At 43.2% G+C, this 17,500-nt stretch overlaps 1 protein-coding gene across 4 annotated transcripts in view; it reads left to right on the plus strand.

Annotated features, from left to right (window-relative positions):
• The window catches only part of Myo61F (Myosin 61F), a 204,933-nt gene that overhangs the window by 79,094 nt on the left and 108,339 nt on the right, over positions 1–17,500 (plus strand). For 2 of the 4 annotated variants that reach the window (XM_070102209.1, XM_070102212.1), the window contains exon 1: positions 15,667–15,780. The exons of 1 other annotated variant lie outside the window; for it this stretch is intronic. In XM_070102209.1, the coding sequence (XP_069958310.1) occupies positions 15,776–15,780 (5 nt within the window). In that variant the 5' untranslated portion in view covers positions 15,667–15,775. Of the gene's footprint in view, positions 1–4,281; positions 4,350–15,666; positions 15,781–17,500 lie in introns of those variants that run through there. One more of the 4 variants, XM_070102211.1, reaches the window with a different exon arrangement.

Genomic DNA, 17,500 nt, shown 5'->3' on the forward strand with positions numbered 1-17,500 from the left:
CCGTCTTGGACCGCCAGATGAAGTTACCAACATGAGCACACTGCTTCCCTCTCACTTTATTTATATATAATATATATATATATATATATATATATATATATATATATATATAAATATATATCTGCATATTTTATTTATCTCGAGTTTACCTGAAATTGCTTCGGAGATCATCGCCCCCGCGGCCCGGTCCCAGATAGGCTTGGTTGATTGCCTGATTGATCAAGTTAGTGTCCAACGTATGCACCACAACCCGGCTGATCAGGAACTGATTTGGAGGGATTTGTCGAGTTCCCGCTTGAAAACAGCTAGGGGGGTTTGTTCGTAATTCCCCTTAGGCATGAAGGGAGGATGTTGAAGAGTCGTGGTCCCTTAACACTCGTTTTTTTTCTCTACTCGTCGCTCCTCTGCTTTTCAGTGGTGGTATCCTGCACCGTCTACCAAGCCTTATAATAACTTGGGTAATTCTTCCACAAATGTTTCTGTCGCTTCCTGTCTTGCGTCTTGCAGGGAGGGGGAAGATGCTCTGGTGCTCGTGAATGGCTCTTGATTCCAGGAATAAGCTTCCCCTACCTTTCTCGGGTAGGACTTGATTAAACATTCTCCACTCGCTCCCTCTCATTCCCTACCAACTGTATGTCGGCACGAGTTTAGCTCTTCATATGTTCCTGCTGCTGTTGATCTTCCTCCTGTTCCTGCTGTTCATCCTTCTCTTCATACTGCCGCTGTTCATCCTCCTGTTCCTGCTGCTGCTGTTGATCCGCCTCTTGTTCCTGCTGCTGTTGCTGTTGTTCATCCTCCTGTTTCTGCTCTTGCACGTGCTGCTTCTGCAGATGCTTAGTCTTGTGGCTTGCGCATACAGAATGAGAAGTAACTAGGTTTGATCCGAGGAAAGGGAGGTTTGTACCAGTTCCTTTAATCAGTAGCCCTTTACCACCATTAAAATCACCTCCCTTAACTTTGAAGGGTAGCCAGACACGTGTACAGGTTAAGCCATATCCTGGTGTAGCCTTTATTGCTGTGCTGAGTAAGAAATGAACTAATGGGGAGAAAAGATGAAGTTATATTACCTGATTGACCGAGGGACAAGGAGAGAAGTTGGTACTGGGGAGGGAGAGATCAGAATGTGGCGATTGGAATAAGGATAGTGAGTATGGTGTGGGAGTAGGTTAGCGTGAGGGAGTTAGAAAAGGTGTTAGTGTGAGGAAGGGAAGAGTAGCTCCAATTTCTTGTCTCAAGCGACGGTCATCAGCATGAAGGCACCCTTGAAGGCAGGGAGTCTGGCAGTCCAAGGAGGTAGGAAGGTGTATCTACCTCATTTGGCTGGCTATCTGTGAAGCAAATGAGAAATTAACATAGTCCTGCCCGACGCTGGAACCTCCAGTTGAGGTATTTACGTTTCAACCTCCATACATTACTTGGTAATTATCCTCGTATATAAACTACAGTCAGCTGAAGAATTCAGATTAAATAATGAAAATAGTTGTCTTGAAAGGCTGGGAAATCTCACACCAATTATCCTCCTTGGAGATTCCAACCTCCCATATGTAGAGTGGAAGATGATTTTATTTCAACATTATACCAGAAATAATTCCTGGAACTGCCTCCCAGCATACATAAGGGGGATTACCAACAGACCCCTGGCAGTCTTCAAGCTGGCACTGGACAAGCACCTAAAGTCGGTTCCTGACCAGCCGGGCTGTGGCTCGTACGTTGATTTGCGTGCAGCCAGCAGCAACAGCCTGGTTGATCAGGCTCTAATCCACCAGGAGGCCTGGTCACAGACCGGGCCGCGGGGGCGTTGAACCCCGGAACTCTCTCCAGGTAAACTCCAGGTAAGCATTCTGGCTCACTAGATATATACCAGAGAACTGATGATGCTTTGTGATAAGTTTGTATTGAACCAGCAGATAACTGATCCCAATACATGTTAAAATACATTGGAAATGATCTTCAGTAAAAATGATGAACTAATTACACACACACACAATCATATATACTCAGACCACATCTTCATAGAAGTACAAACCAGTATAAACACAGGGGTGGGGAACTCTAGCAATAATGTACGAAAAGGGATGTTAGTAAATTTGACTTCAGCAAACATAGGATTGACAGACAAAATTAACCAGATATCCTGGGAAGCAGTCATGAGCACCCTAAATCCTCACCAGTGCCTGGAAAAGCAGAACACAGAAGCATACAAGGTCTGTATTAAATATGTACCATTGAGGACACTATAAACAGCCCAAGAGGATCATCAAATAAAACGAAAGGAACATGCGAAAGACCTGAGAGTAATTATGTCAGCTGACCTTTCTTTCAAAGAACACAAAATCAGTGTCACGACATCGATGAAGAAGATAGGGTGGATAATGAGAATGTTAAGCAAAAGGGAAATGGTGCTACTTTTCAAATAGCTTTTGCTTTCTCATTTGGAATATTGCTCGGTGTTGACAGCCCTGTTCGGGGCAGGAGAGATCAGAAGCAAGAACAGGTAGATCATTTATCGCCCTCGCTGAGCCAATAAAGCATTTTAAATTACTGGGAGCGCCTTAGTCATCAGTATGTGCTCACTGGAGCGGATGTGAGATATATAATGTATACCTGGAAAGTACTTGAGGGCCTTGTCCCAAATCTGCTCACTGAAATAAAAACATACTGGAGTAAGAGATGCAAGTGCAAAATAAACGCAGTGAAAAGTAGGGGGTGCCTGGGTACGTATATGACCCCAGACTAGTAAACATCTTACCGGCGGATATCAGAAGCATTTCTGGGACAAGTACAGAAGTCTTCAAGAGGAAACTGAACAGGTATCTTCACCAGGCACCAGATCAACCAGGCTGTGATGGATGTGGGGGTCAGCGGGCCTCCAGCAGCAACAATCTGGTTGACCAGGCAAGTACCAGATGAGCCTGGCCCAAGGCCGGGCACTGGTAGTAGAAAAGCTTGGAATTCTTCAATGGTATATCAATGGTCCCCTCACCTGCCCTAATCCCTGTCTTTTTTTTTATGTGCTTATCTGTTTCTTAGCACTTCCTATTTTCCTCGAATACTATTTTCTCTATTTTAAATTGTTTACGTTAGACCGGGTTAGAATGTGTATTTAACCAGGTAAACTCCAGGTAAACCACAAGCAAATTACAAAAACTTCGCCATACGTCTGTCACAAGGTGGCTGAGGAAAACTAAGGAAGGTTGAATTCTGAACATCTCTCTTGCTGCGAGAGTGGGCTGCTTTGTCTTGATCCCAATACAAATACAATTATCCTAACTCTAGGTTCTATCGATTTGTTCGTTGAAACCTTTAAGTCAAGTACAGTTGAGTAGCAAGTCTTCGTTCGGCACTACTTGCGGGTGGCGCATGGGTTCTCTTGAGTTCACTTGACTTGTTTTGTTGGAGAACACGCAGCTTGAGGTATTAATGTTCGAGTACCGGTAGCTTTCAATACGTCTGACACATGACCATATGACTTTAACTCTTCTCTTGCAATTTTTTTTGAGAAGCGCTATATCCATGGAGGTTATACATGGCATGGGAAATAATCGGGTTTAATCGATGGCAACTCTTGTATGACATCGTCAGTGCATTTTATATTTGACTGTATATTCTTCAAACTTCTCTAGATTAATCGTAAAAAAATTAGACTTTGAAGTGGTATTATAATTTATGAAGTAGGGACTTGCTTCTCAGGAAAAAAGTAAAACCTGAGTCTGTAATTGTAGCTTTCTTGAGCCCAGAACATGTGTTCAGTTTGAGCAGGCAAATTGTAGAATTATTTGCTCTCGTTTTAGGGAAAAGTAAGACAGCTGCGCATGCACTTAACTATAGGAGAACTTCATGTTAAATATGGATTTTTGTTTTTGTAAATTACGAAAAATAATTTTAACAGCAAAAATGTGATGTATGTGATCGGTTTCGAGGGTAATTCTACCTTGGTAGCCCAGCCTGTGGCCAGACTTGTTTATCGCTTGTTCAACCAAGCTATTGCTGTTATCTGTCCACTGGCCCTCGTAGATTATACAGACTGCCTGGTTTATCTGGCCCTTCGCGGAGGTAGTGGTTTTATTTAGTTTGTTGTGCCTTCTTAAAAAAAAAAAACCTCGGTGAATTTTGGGTCAAGACGTGCACATCCTAAAAAGCATTTATTTTAAATATAAAACATTAACGATTGCTTAGTAGTGAAAAATGTAATTAATATAACTGAATGGAGCGGTTGGTGTGTTGGCATATATGTCGGGGATTTGATCTGGTAGCATAATAAACTCGTTTTCTTTGTTGCAGGTACCCTCTCCCCCCTAGTGTAAACTGATATGTTTCTTCTTGACTGCTGAACTGCTCTTTGATGTTTGGTAAGTTGAAAAGTATGCGCCTCCATGTTGACATTTTTAGTTACTGGAGAATGAATGAACGCGTGAGGTGTACATGTATGTTTTTAGGGGTTCCTTCATAACTCTTGGCCACACCTTTTGAAAATTAAGGATTTTACGGATACCTGGGCGATAGGCTCTTAACATGAATACTCTTGAAACTGTGCATTGTATCTCCTTCCATCTCATTGCACGTATTGACCACTCAAGGACTAAAGTATAAAAATATTTGTTTGCTATCCTTTGTTTTCTATCATTTTTCCTCTAATTGCCTGGTCCTTCATTACTTTCCTATGTGGGTGTGGAAGGGTGTTTTGGATTTTGACGTAATATAGTTTTGAGTGTAACTTTGCTAAATAACAAAAGACAAAATACCGTGACTAGAGCAATACACAAATAACCCGCACATGAAGGGGAGTTTACGACGACGTTTCCTACTATCTCTCTTGTCCCGTCCCTGTCTGCTGACATATATATACTGCTTCCTCTCCTTTCTGTTAGTGCGACTTAGTAAATGGTACAAGTCGGACCGAAACGTCGTCGTAAGTTCCCCTTTCCTGCGTGCTACTCTTTTTGAGTCTCGCACACTGGCTCCTGACCTCTGGAGATGTCATATCTTACATAACTTTGTATTGAGTACATTTTACTTCTTATTACCCTGAGATTTAAAAAAAATAAATGTCCAGTGTCCACTCCATAAAGGTGGCAGCAAAGCATTAGCTAAGAACTATAGACCAATAGCTCTGACGTCCCACATCATAAAAATCTTTGAAAGAGTGCTAAGAAGCAGGATTGCAAATCACCTGGATTCCCAAAATCTGCACAATCCAGGGCAACATGGGTTCAGGGCAGGTCGCTCCTGCCTCTCACAACTACTGGATCACTATGACATGGCCTTGGATGCACTGGAAGAAAATCAGAATGCAGATGTAATATACACAGACTTTGCAAAAGCATTTGACAAATGCGATCATGGCGTAATAGGCCATAAAATACGTGCTAAAGGAATAACTGGGAAAGTGGGGAGATGGATCTTCAACTTCCTAACAAATCGAACACAGAGTAGTGGTCAACAGAGTTAAATCGGAGACTGCCATAGTGAAGAGCTCTGTTCCACAAGGCATAGTACTCGCCCCCATCTTATTCCTTATCCTCATATCAGACATAAACAGAGATATACACCACAGCACCGTATCATCCTTTGCGGATGATACTAGGATCTGCATGAGGCTGTCATCTGCTGAGGACGCGGTTAACCTCCAAGAAGATATAAACAAAGTTTTCCAGTGGACAACGGTAAACAATATGATGTTCAATGAGGACAAATTCCAACTACTCCGTTATGGAAAACTGGGAAAACTGGAGGAGATAATAACTAGAACAGAGTATACTACTGACTCCGGCCATACAGTAGAGCGGAAAAATAATGTAAGGGACCTGGGAGTAGTAATGTCTGAGGATCTCACTTTCAAGGATCACAACAGTGCCACGATCGCACGTGCAAAGAAAATGATAGGATGGATAATGAGAACTTTCAAAACGAGAGATGCCAAGCCCATGATCCTTTTCAAATCACTTGTTCTCTCTAGGCTGGAATACTGCTGTACATTAACATCTCCATTCAAAGCAGGTGAAATCGCAGATCTAGAGAGTGTACAGAGATCCTTTACTGCACGTATAAGTTCTGTCAAGCACCTTAACTACTGGGAACGCTTGGAAGCACTTGACTTGTACTCGTTGGAACGCAGGAGGGAGAGATATATCATAATCTACACTTGGAAAATCTTGGAAGGAATGGTCCCAAATCTGCACACAGAAATCACTCCCTACGAAAGTAAAAGACTGGGCAGGCGATGCAAAATGCCCCCAATAAAAAGTAGGGGCGCCATTGGTACACTATGAGAAAACACCATAAGTGTCCGGAGCCCATGACTGTTCAACAGCCTCCCATCAAGCATTAGGGGAATTGCCAATAAACCCCTGGCTGCCTTCAAGAGAGAGCTGGACAGATACCTAAAGTCAGTGCCGGATCAGCCGGGCTGTGGCTCGTACGTCGGACTGCGTGCGGCCAGCAGTAACAGCCTAGTTGATCAGGCCCTGATCCATCGGGAGGCCTGGTCATGGACCGGGCCGCGGGGGCGTTGATCCCCGGAATAACCTCCAGGTAACCTTTGTGCTACTGTATCTTGGTCGAAGACTATTAGGAATAAATAACCCGAGGATAACACGAGAAAATAAAGCATTCATTAGGGCCTTCCATAGGGTGCAGCCCACAGTAGTCACGCTAACTCGGTGTCTTTATTGTACCTTAAACAAGGGAAAGAGGTGCTAGAAGACATGCCCAGCCAGGTCAGTGTCTGAAACGTCGTCGTAAGCTTCCCTCTCCTGTGTGGGGGGTTTTGTTTATTGTTCCAGTCACTGTATTGTGCCTTTTTGTTCATTTTTGAATCACGGTCCGTTGGCTTGAACTTCAGCCGAATACTCTACCACTGAGCTACCACTTCTGTCCCTATCCGCTCTATCAATTCTTTTACTTATCTTGTATGTTGTAATGTGCGTGTGTGGGGGGGGGGGACGGTTGTGTTGTGTTGATGCATGACTGTCATGCTAACAATGAACCTTTGTCGTGAACTTTCCAGTGGTACACTTGACTCTCTGACGGGTCACACGCCAAGGCCTGCTCTCACTTTTTTTTCCCTCCTGCTCTGCCCCCTCTTCCTTCCTAGTTTTAACCTTGAGTGCTTTCAGGTAGCTTCATGTTTACTTATTGTCAAGAGCGCGGAGTGATCTGGTAGGTCTAGGCACTCTTTAAATGTCTCAGTTTTCTTGACCCTCTTTTTCAGTTATCCTTTCCCGATCTCTTCTTTCCACACTAAATGCTGATGTAGTGTACAGTGATTTTGCAAAAGCGTTCGACAGTTGCGACCATGGTGTGATACTACAAAATCCGCGTAGAAGAAATAACTGGTAAAGTAGGCAGATGGATATACAACGAATAGAACCCAGAGTAGTAGTAAAGAGAGCGAAGCCAGAGACAGCCACGGTGAAAAGTTCTGTTCCTTAGGGCACAGTACTTGCCCCACTTGTTTCTCATTTTTATATCCGACATAGACAAGAACATACAGTAAATCATAAAACCGTAACATCCTTTGCTGATGGCACCAGAATCTGCGAATGGCGTCCGTCGAAGATGGTGAATCTTCAGGCGGATAGTCTTCTAGTGGGCCTCGGACAACAATGATGTTCAGTTAGGACAAGTTTCAGTTGCTTTGCTAAGGAAGAATGGAGAAAGTGGGCTGAAACGGAGTACAGGAAAAACTGTCATTCAGTGGAGTGAAAGGTCCATGTGCGAGACTTAGAAGTGATGTTAGCTCTCTCATTCAAGGATTACAACAATGTTATTACCATCACAAGGAAAATTGTAGGCTGAATAATTAGAACTTTCAAGACGAGATGCTGAGCCAATAATACTCCTCAAGTAACTTGTTCTTGTCAGGCTGAAATACTGCTGTGTACTAACGGCCCACTTCAAGGCTGGCGAGATTGCCGAGCCAAAATAAAACAAATTTCACTGTCCGTATACATTCAATCAAACATATGAACTGGTGGGAATGCTTGAAGTTTCTTCTGTATTCTTAAGAATGTAGTCGAGAAAGATGCACCATAATTTACACATGGAAAATCCTGAAAGAACTGGTTCCAAACCCGCACACGAAAATCACTCGGTATGAAAATAAGATACTTGGAAGACGGTACAGAGTATTTTCAATAAAAAGGGGGGCGCGACGAGTACACAGAACTCGAAGAGTGTTAGAGGTCCCCGACTTTTCAACGCCTTTCCTTCGAGCATAAGACGAATTCCCAACAAACCTCTCGCTGTCTACAAGAGGGGACTTTAGTTCCTACCTAGAGGTTCCTGGGGTCAACGCCTCCACGGCCCGGTTCTCGACCAGGCCTCCCGGTGGATCAGGATCTGATAAATCAGGCTGTTACTGCTGGGCACAGCGTACGAACAGTTCCCATGACCATCTTTCATTTTACAAAATTTATAGGTGTGGCTTTATTTAATATTAAGCCACATAGAGGGAACAGGATGACACAGATAACCAATTAAAATGTAACCTTAGCCTAGGCAGAGTGAGGGGTGGGTCATGTCATGATACATAAACGACAACTGTGTCCCTCTCCCGAGGCAGGCTCCTCCACTCGCCCCAAACCCACAGTTTTGCTAAAGTTCACGCTGACCTCCCAACAGTAGGGGCCGTATTTTGTATTGGCTTGTGCAAAACTTGCTAAATTTATTTAACAATAAACAGGACTTGCAAAACTTGACCATCTAACATCACAGTGACTGTTAGAAACGCAAGTCATTTGAGGAATGAATAATCGCGGATGCCTGCCCGTCGTGTGGTGTAATAGCTGCCTAATTGCCAACGAAGTTAAGCCCAGCGGGGACCATGTGAACATTAACCTTGTACTTATAATATATAAAAAAAAAGCAAACCTTTACCCCCAGTATTGAAAGTCTTGCTGTAATAACTGATCCAGTCAGGCTGAGTTGAGGCGAGAGATGAGTCACCTTGCACTGTCCTCTATCTTGCCCAGGGGGTTGGATTTTTTTGTTATAAGGAAGTGGGAAGTGTGACCAAGAAAGTGGGGCATTGAGAAAAGACAGGTATTTAAAACTAAGGATATAAAGCTCTTAGCTGGACACATTTTTATTCATTCTAATTGTTCGTCTCTCTCCCTGTCCCTCTGCTACCGTGAGATCAGGGGTACTACCGCGTATCTCTCGGGTAAAATCATCAATCTCCAAGTTTCAAGTTCGTCCCTGGCACTAAGGAACACCTGTACCAGTTGCCTTCGCGTCTGCTGTTCCATGCCCACTTATCCGTAAAAATAAGTACCCGTGTTTTAGCAGTGTGTTGTGGATGGCATCTATAGAAAGTGTTAGATAACTGTAGTCCTGCTGGAATGTCTTGTAGTACTATGTAAGAAAACACTCCAGTCGTGTGTGTAAGGAACCCTCCCTGTTGGAAGTACTATTAGTGTTGAATAAAACTATATAGTGAGTTTACTGAATTTTTAGTTTCGCCTACAACAATCGTCTGCTCCACCTTACTCCCACAGCATGTCTGCCTCTCCAGCAGGTAGCCTCGACCTGATTCATCTGGGAGCCGCAGGTGAGAGTGAGTTATACTGGGAATGAGAGTGATGGTGATGTCTGTGTGAATCTCACTTCCACCCTCTACCCACCTTAACCCCGTCTCTCTCTCTCTCTCTCTCTCTCTCTCTCTCTCTCTCTCTCTCTCTCTCTCTCTCTCTCTCTCTCTTTCTTTTTCTTTCCCCCCCCCCCTATCATCCTAAATTATTTGATGGTGAAAGATTCTTGATCCACGTTATTGGAGCTGCCCTCCCCAATAGTTCATAACTGATTACTGCCCAATCCCCAGGTGTTGTATTACCCTTAGGGGTTTAGCGTTTTCCTGTTATATCACCACACTCCTGCTCTTCTCGCCACACTCCTGCTCTTCTTATATCTGGTAGGCAGGAATCTGTATCCTTCTTTTAGAACTAGAAGATTTGACGATGAGAAGTTAAAATTCGACGAGGAAAAAATTTACACGTTTTGTTGTGTTCAGTATGCAATTCTGCTTAGCGCCAGCAGCAACAGCCTGACTGATCAGTTGTCTCGATGGAATCTTGGCCCTAGGTGGCGCTGCGAGAGAGGGTAAACCTTTGTGAAGCACGTCTCCGACGCCTCGCTTACTCGTGATATCCAGTGTTCTCATTTTACCCACAACACCGTCAGTCTTTCCTGCTTGTATGCTTTTAACCTTTGTTCTTTTATCTTTGTACCCCTTCCACGCCTTCCTCTTCACGTCCTTTCCTTCCCACACCCCCTTTCCTTTCTTCTCTCACTCTTCCTCCCCTCTTGCTTTCCCCATCCCGTTTCATTGCCTCTCCTCACGCCTATCTTCGTTATTTTTCTTACACGGTGAGGCCTGGTCATGGACACGTCCGCGGGGCCATTGATCCCCTGGACTCTCACCAGGTACACCCCTCTCCTTTTTTTTTATAAAGGGAATATTAAACAGTTAAGTTTGAAAACTGTAGATACTCACAAAAGAATTGTTCCTGTACCTAGGTTCATTTTAAATCTTGGCCTCAGCAGTGTAACAGAATACAGGGTGAAATTAGCACCATGGGTGAGCCTGAGAGTTCATTTGGCTGTCTGACATGATTTCTCCAATGTTTATTGCTTGGGGGAAATGTTCCTAGCGAGTCAGTCGAGGAGTGAATGGTCGCTGATGGAGTGATGGTCATGACAAGGGTGCAGACATAACTGTGAACACTTGAGAATTATTTTTAAATTTTTAATTTGGGAGCCCTGACTGAAGTAAATTTCTTCTGATTGTGGTCACCCAGACTGTTGCTGCTAGCCACTCGCAGACCTACATATCTATTACAGCCTGGCTATTGGGCAGCCACCCCCGAAATAGACTTGAAATCCCTAAGCTCGTGTCTTTAATTTTAACTGTGGTTTCTTGTCCCTGGACCCCTACTCCTAGGATTCATTACGTTATGACCCACCCCTTTCAACTGAGACAAGTCTTGTTGCAAACATTGGGATCTAGAGCCTTTGCACGTGCCAAGAATTCTATTAACTTTATTTCGAATACTTATACTCTGTTGTTTTAGCTGTATATTTTTCTTAACCGGAGCTTTTTTTTTCATTCGGTTTGACTAAGATTTACATGATTTAGCTTTTAAGTACCATAATTATTTCCTTTTCCTATGATTAGAACCTTACATTTATCTGCATTTAACTTCCTTTGCGTACTGTGTGTTCTGTCACAAAGTTGAATATCCATTTGCCCACTTTCCTCTTAATTCCAAACTCTTATTTTGTGTGCACTTGCCCCATGATCGCATATGACAAATACGAACAGTTGGTCGCATTTGGCAGATGTGATCATGGGGGCGATTGCACACAAATGAAGGTAACAAGCATAACGGGGGAAGTAGGCAAATGGGTATTAATCTTCCTGAGACAAACAACACAGTGGTAGCAAAGAGCAAAATTCAGCATTAGCGAAATGAAAACCTCAGTACCCCAAGCTATGGTCCTGGCACCTCTTGTTTTTTATCATAGTAGAGAGATAAAGCACTCGCCATATTTTCGTATCATTTGTGGATAATACCAAAATATGAAAATCATCTCGTTAGTAGCCACGAAAAAAATTCACGAAGATATAAGCAGTGTATTCCAGTGGACAGTAGAAAATTAAATGACGTTCCATGGTAACAAGTTCCAGCTGCTTAGATGTGGAAAGAATGAAGAATTCAAAAGGGACACTATAAACAACCCAAGATTATCAGATAGAACGAAAGGAATACATGAATGATCTGGGAGTAATTATGTCTCAATAGCCAGGAAAATAGTGTGGATAATGAGAACTTTGCAAAAAAAAAAAAAAAAAAAAAAAAGTGCCAATGGTGACATTATTCCAATCACTTGGTATGAGTATTTTTCGGTAATGATGGCCCCATTCAGGGCAGGGGAGTTACCACGCTGGAAAACAAAGTATTGAAGTTATTGGGAATTCCTCAAAGTTCTAAATATGTACTCGATGGAGCGGACGAGAGATTCATATTATATACATGGAAAGTACTTGAGGGCCTGGTCCCAAGTCTGCACACTGTAATAACATACTTAGAGAAAATATAGCTACAAGAAACCCAGTGAAAAGCAGGGGCTCCGTGGGCACAAGAGAACATTGTATCAACATCCGTGGTCTCGCTGTACAATATCTTACCATCCGATAGCAAAAGCTGTTGGGACAAGCGTAGAAGTTTTCAGGAGGAAACTGGAAAAGCATCTCCTGGAAGTGCCAGATCAACTAAGCTGTGATGAATCTGTGGGCCAACTGACCTCCAGCAGTAACAGCTGGTTGACCAGGCAATCAAGAGACAAGCCTGACCCAGGGCCGGGCTCCGGGAAAAGAAAAATTAGAAACTCATCAGAGGTATAAAAGTATATATTCGACCACATCAACCCATCCAGGTCATCCTGTAGCTTTATCCTCATCAGAAATTCTAACGTCCTGTACGAGTATCCTTGGCAAACTTTGTCATTGTTTATTCCCTCATCTGTGTCGTTTATGTAGATTGTGAACCAAAATTCAAAGAATGACCACTGTAGCACACTATTTATGCGCACACACTTCCAGCCACGACTCGACCTGGGAGATAATTTATCTTGTATATATATATATATATATATATATATATATATATATATATATTGTGCTGTAATTTTCTTCATCAGTCTCCTCTGTGGGACAATCAGTTCTACTGAAATCAGTTTAGTGAAAAAGATTAGTAAATACGCAATCAAGAATGACCCTTTGTTAAACAGTGTTGATATTCATTTATCAAATTATATCTTTTAAGATGACTTCGAATTGCATCATCAATTACAGGCGGGCTTCGCTTTACGGCGTTACCCTAATGCAGCAGTTTTCAGTTATACCCATTCTTCATTTATTCAGACTTCATACAATAAATATATTCACCACTCACTATAAGCTAAAGACGAAAATATTTTAAGGTGAGTAATGTGCGTACTGTATATGCATTTTTTAAACATCAGACTTTTAGATGCATTTAAAAGTAAGAAAAAAAAACGCCACGTTTCACTTTGCAGCGATTCTAGTTTTACAGTAGTAGCCCGGAACCTAACCTGCTGTACGAGCTCTGCCTGCTTGTATCACATTGACTTCCCCACTGTTGAGATCACTGGAATGTCAGCCCATCTTCCTAATAAAATTCAATATTACACTTTAAGATCGTCAAATGTGTAACAGTGACATTGAAATGAAGACCTGATTATTTGACTGGAAATTAACCTGATTTCAACGCTTCTTGGTTTCCTTCAGACATACTCGTTGCCTGACATCGCAGCCTTTTTTGTTTGTCATTTGTGGTAAAATATGCGTTTTTATAGGTCTGTGTAACTATAAAAAAAATTAAAACTGCAAGAAATTGACTAGGCACCATTAATGTAAAATGAGGATATTTTGGGTGACAAGGGAAAAGGAGGCAGGGAGGTGTATGGAGGAAGTCTACCTACCTGGAGACTTACGGGGTGCAGTACCCCCGTGACTAGATCTTCGACCAGACCTCCAGGTAGATGAGGGCCTAATCAACCAGACTTTTACTGCTGGCCGCATGCAATCCAACGTTTGAACCACAGCCCGGCTGATCGGGCACTGACTTTAGGTATCTGTCCAGTTCCCACTTGAAGACAGCCAGTTGTCTATTGGTAATTACCTTTGTTTATGATAGGTTGTTGGACAGTCTTGAGCCATGGACACTTGTTTTTTTTTTTTCTTAGTATACTTACGGAGCCCTACTTTTCATTGGAAGGGGAAGGGGGTATGTTGCACCGCTTGACTAGTCTTTTGTTTTCATAGGGAGTGATTTTTGTGTGCAGATTTAGGAACAGTTCCTCCAGGATTTTCTAGATGTGGATTATGATGTCTTTCTCGACTGCGTTCCAGGGAATACAGATCAAGGGACTTCAAACGTTCCCAGTAATTAAGTTGCTTAACTAGACTAAACTACTTGCAATGAAGGTTCTCTAAATTCTCTAATCTGCAGTTTCACCTGTCTTGAATGGGGCTGTTAGTGTACAGTATTATTCCAGCCTAGAGAGAGAGAACAAGCGACTTACAGAGGAGGTTAAAGAAAGGGAGGTGTAAAATATTTATTGACGTATTAAAATTCATTAGTGGACCCCGCGACATTCGTTGCATTTTCATGTCTAAATTCTTACTGGTTGTCAATGAGAACATGTTTGGCGCACTCGGGTGATGCAAGATGACTGCACAGAAAGGCGCGCTATACTACGATGTTGCTTCGGCCTTATCCATCCACTTCAGAGGAGGGGAGGGGAAGAAATCCCAGAGTTCCTTACTACTTCATTATGGGAGGACGAGATTTCTACACGGAAGGGGCAGAGACTATCAGAGTGAACTAAAATACGAATGGAGAGTGACAAGTAACGTAGAGTACTAATTTTAAGTGTACCTTAAAGTATAGTGTACATTAACGAAAAAGGCACAATACAGTGACTGGAACAATACACAAATAACCCACACATAGTAGAGAGAAAAGTTATATATACAGGCTCACTCTTCCGTCAGTGACTTGACTGGCCCAAGTCGGACCGAAACGTCGTCAAAGCTTTTCTCTCTCCTATGTGCGGGTTATTTTTGTATAGTTTGCATTCCCATTTCTCATAGTTGTGCAATAGATCATTGCAAATAACCTCCCTCCGTGGTATATTATTCCCGCTTCAAGTAAACTAGTATAAAGGATACTTTAGGTCATTTCAGTGCCTAAAATATTTGTATATAATTTTCCAGAGTATAACTTAAGTTATTCTTTTGTTCTCTCTAGGCTGGAAATTGCCTGACGATAACAGCCCCCCTTTATGGTGGACGAAATTTTAGATCTAGTGTGTGCACAGAGAACCTTCGCTGCATGTATAAATTAAAGTCAGTCGCCTGAATTGTTATGAACGTTGGAGGTCCTTTGACCTTAACTTCTTGAAACACGGGCGAAAAATAAAATGCATAATAATTTACACCTGGAAAATCGTAGAGGGTTTGATTCCAAAGATGCACACAAATAAAAGGAGACGACGGCTCTGCAGATGGCGCAAAATACCCCAGTGAAAGGCAGGTGTGGCACGAGTACACAAAGCACATTGTGTAAGGGGCCCAAAACTATTCAACAACCTCCCATCATTTCAAGCCAGTTCCTGATCAGTCCGCCTGTGGTTTGTATGTTGGAGAGACCAGCAGTAACAGTTTGGTTGATCAGGCCTTGATCGACCAGGAGGCCTGATCTGGGACCGGGCGATGACCCCCCTTCCCCGAAAACATCCTTTAGATGTATCCATCAGTTTATAAAAAGTGCTAATTAAGTGGGGTATAAGAGGTAATAAGTGCCTAACAGGTGACGAGGGATCTCACTACCCCTCCCCACCCCAACCCCCCCGGATTGATGATGACAGTAATAATAATGGCACAAAGTTGGCTGTCACCACATCAACCTTCGCCACAATCACCACAACCAGTATCTGCATCATCACCTACCTCCACGTGTGAAATAGAGCGATAAGCTGCATAACCTAGTAAAACCTGGAGAATTACAGCGAGTATGGGGTTGTGGCAGCCCCCACTGATAACCCGATATAGTCGTTATCACGGGAATTTTATCTCTTCCCCCGAAGCACCAGCCGTAGTGTATCAGCTAGGCTGACTGGGTTGGCATACAGTTCCCGCCGTGAGCTTGATCATTCTTCTGCTGCTTGCTGTTTTCCCTAATCCGTCGATATGGCGTAAGTCGGATCTACAGGTGTTGGTTATTAGTATAGAGACAGTACACTTCAGTGGGTCATAAAATAATAACAATCGGTAACAGGTTGGTGATACCTTAAACTTCGCATGCTGAATTTCTTCCTATATTATCAGAGGTAAATAAAAAAGTAGAGCTATTGGTGGGTGATATCATTGTTGTACCTCGTGAGGTTGGTTGAAACAAACAGTAGTTAATTTGATGGTTCTAACTCGTGAGGTTGGTTAAAGCAAGTGGTGGTGGTGGTGATGGTTAAGATGGTGGTTGTACCTCGTATGACTGATTGAACCAGCAATAGCGATGATTCATTTAATCATTATTTTATTTATGCTGGAAGAGCAAGTAGTTTTGAAATTTGAAGGCTTCATATAATAATCATTGCCGACTGGATAAGAGACTAGAATTCTTGTTTATAGATCTTCAAATGTCTGGCATGTTATCGTCAAGGTGATAAGAATACTCTTATTTGTTCACTATCAGTTTTATCTTAGTGAATGCACCCCCCCCCTACCCAGAATGAATGGTTTTAAGTAAAAATTTGAGGTAACTTTACGGCGTATATAGAAACTGAGAAAGCAATATTTGAAGGTATATATGGACCTGATTGAAGTAATTTATTTGAGCAAACCTTGACTAGGCGCAAGGAAAGCATACTTGAATATCAGTAATGAAGATGGGAATACAAAGTTCTGGCGCGGTAGGTGGAGAGGGAGGGAGAGATGAGTCAGTGTTGTGGGTAGGTGGTGAAAGGTAGACAATTGTCTCTTGCACTATGTCAACAAATAAAGCCTTGACTGTATTTACTGAGCGAGGTTGTTGGTGGCGGTTGGTGACGTCTGTGAAGCCCAGTCGCACCCCACAGCCCGTCCTGCCCATGGTACCCCATCCCTAGCATCATCCCACACCCCACCCTTGCATGAAACGCACTCTCCTGACACTTCACCCTTACACCCACCTTTTTCCTGGGACCCCCTTCACACCCACCTTTTTCCTGGTACCCCCTTCACACCTACATTTTTTCTGGGACCCCCTTCACCTACCTTTTTCCTGGGACCCCCTTCACCTACCTTTTTCCTGGGACCCCCTTCACACCCACTGTTTTTTCCCTGGAACACCCCCACACCCACCATTTCCCTGGGACACCCCCACACCCACTTTTTCCCTGGGACCCCCCCAACTACACTGCCCTTGAACCCTCCCTTTGGTACACCCACTCCTTACACTCCCCCTTCCCATGCTACACCCACTCCCCCTGCCCATGCTACACCCACTCCCCCTGCCCATGCTACACCCACTCCCCCTGCCCATGCTACACCCACTCCCCCTGCCCATGCTACACCCACTCCTTACACTCCCCCTTCCCATGCTACACCCCCTCCTCACACTCCACCCTGCCCATGGCACCTCCACCCTTCTGATGACACCGCCTCTTCTGTATACTACTGTCGACCGGTTTTAGAAATCCTTCACCTCCAGGGGCTCCTATATTAATGGTTTACAATACCGACACTTGTCTGTTCTGGGGATTCTTCCACACCTCCAGGTCTCAGACCAGAGGCCTTCTGGATTGGAAAGGAAATATTACAGGATTAAGAGCTATTGAGAAACATAGGGAAATAAAATTGTGTTTACTGAATGTAAGTAGAAGTTCGCAAGATTTACATGTCATCTTGCGTGTTCACGAGAGAGAAGGAAAGATCAGC

The sequence above is a fragment of the Cherax quadricarinatus genome, chromosome 80 (genome assembly GCF_038502225.1).
Source record: "Cherax quadricarinatus isolate ZL_2023a chromosome 80, ASM3850222v1, whole genome shotgun sequence".
In the NCBI taxonomy this organism is placed as follows: Eukaryota; Metazoa; Arthropoda; class Malacostraca; order Decapoda; family Parastacidae; genus Cherax; species Cherax quadricarinatus.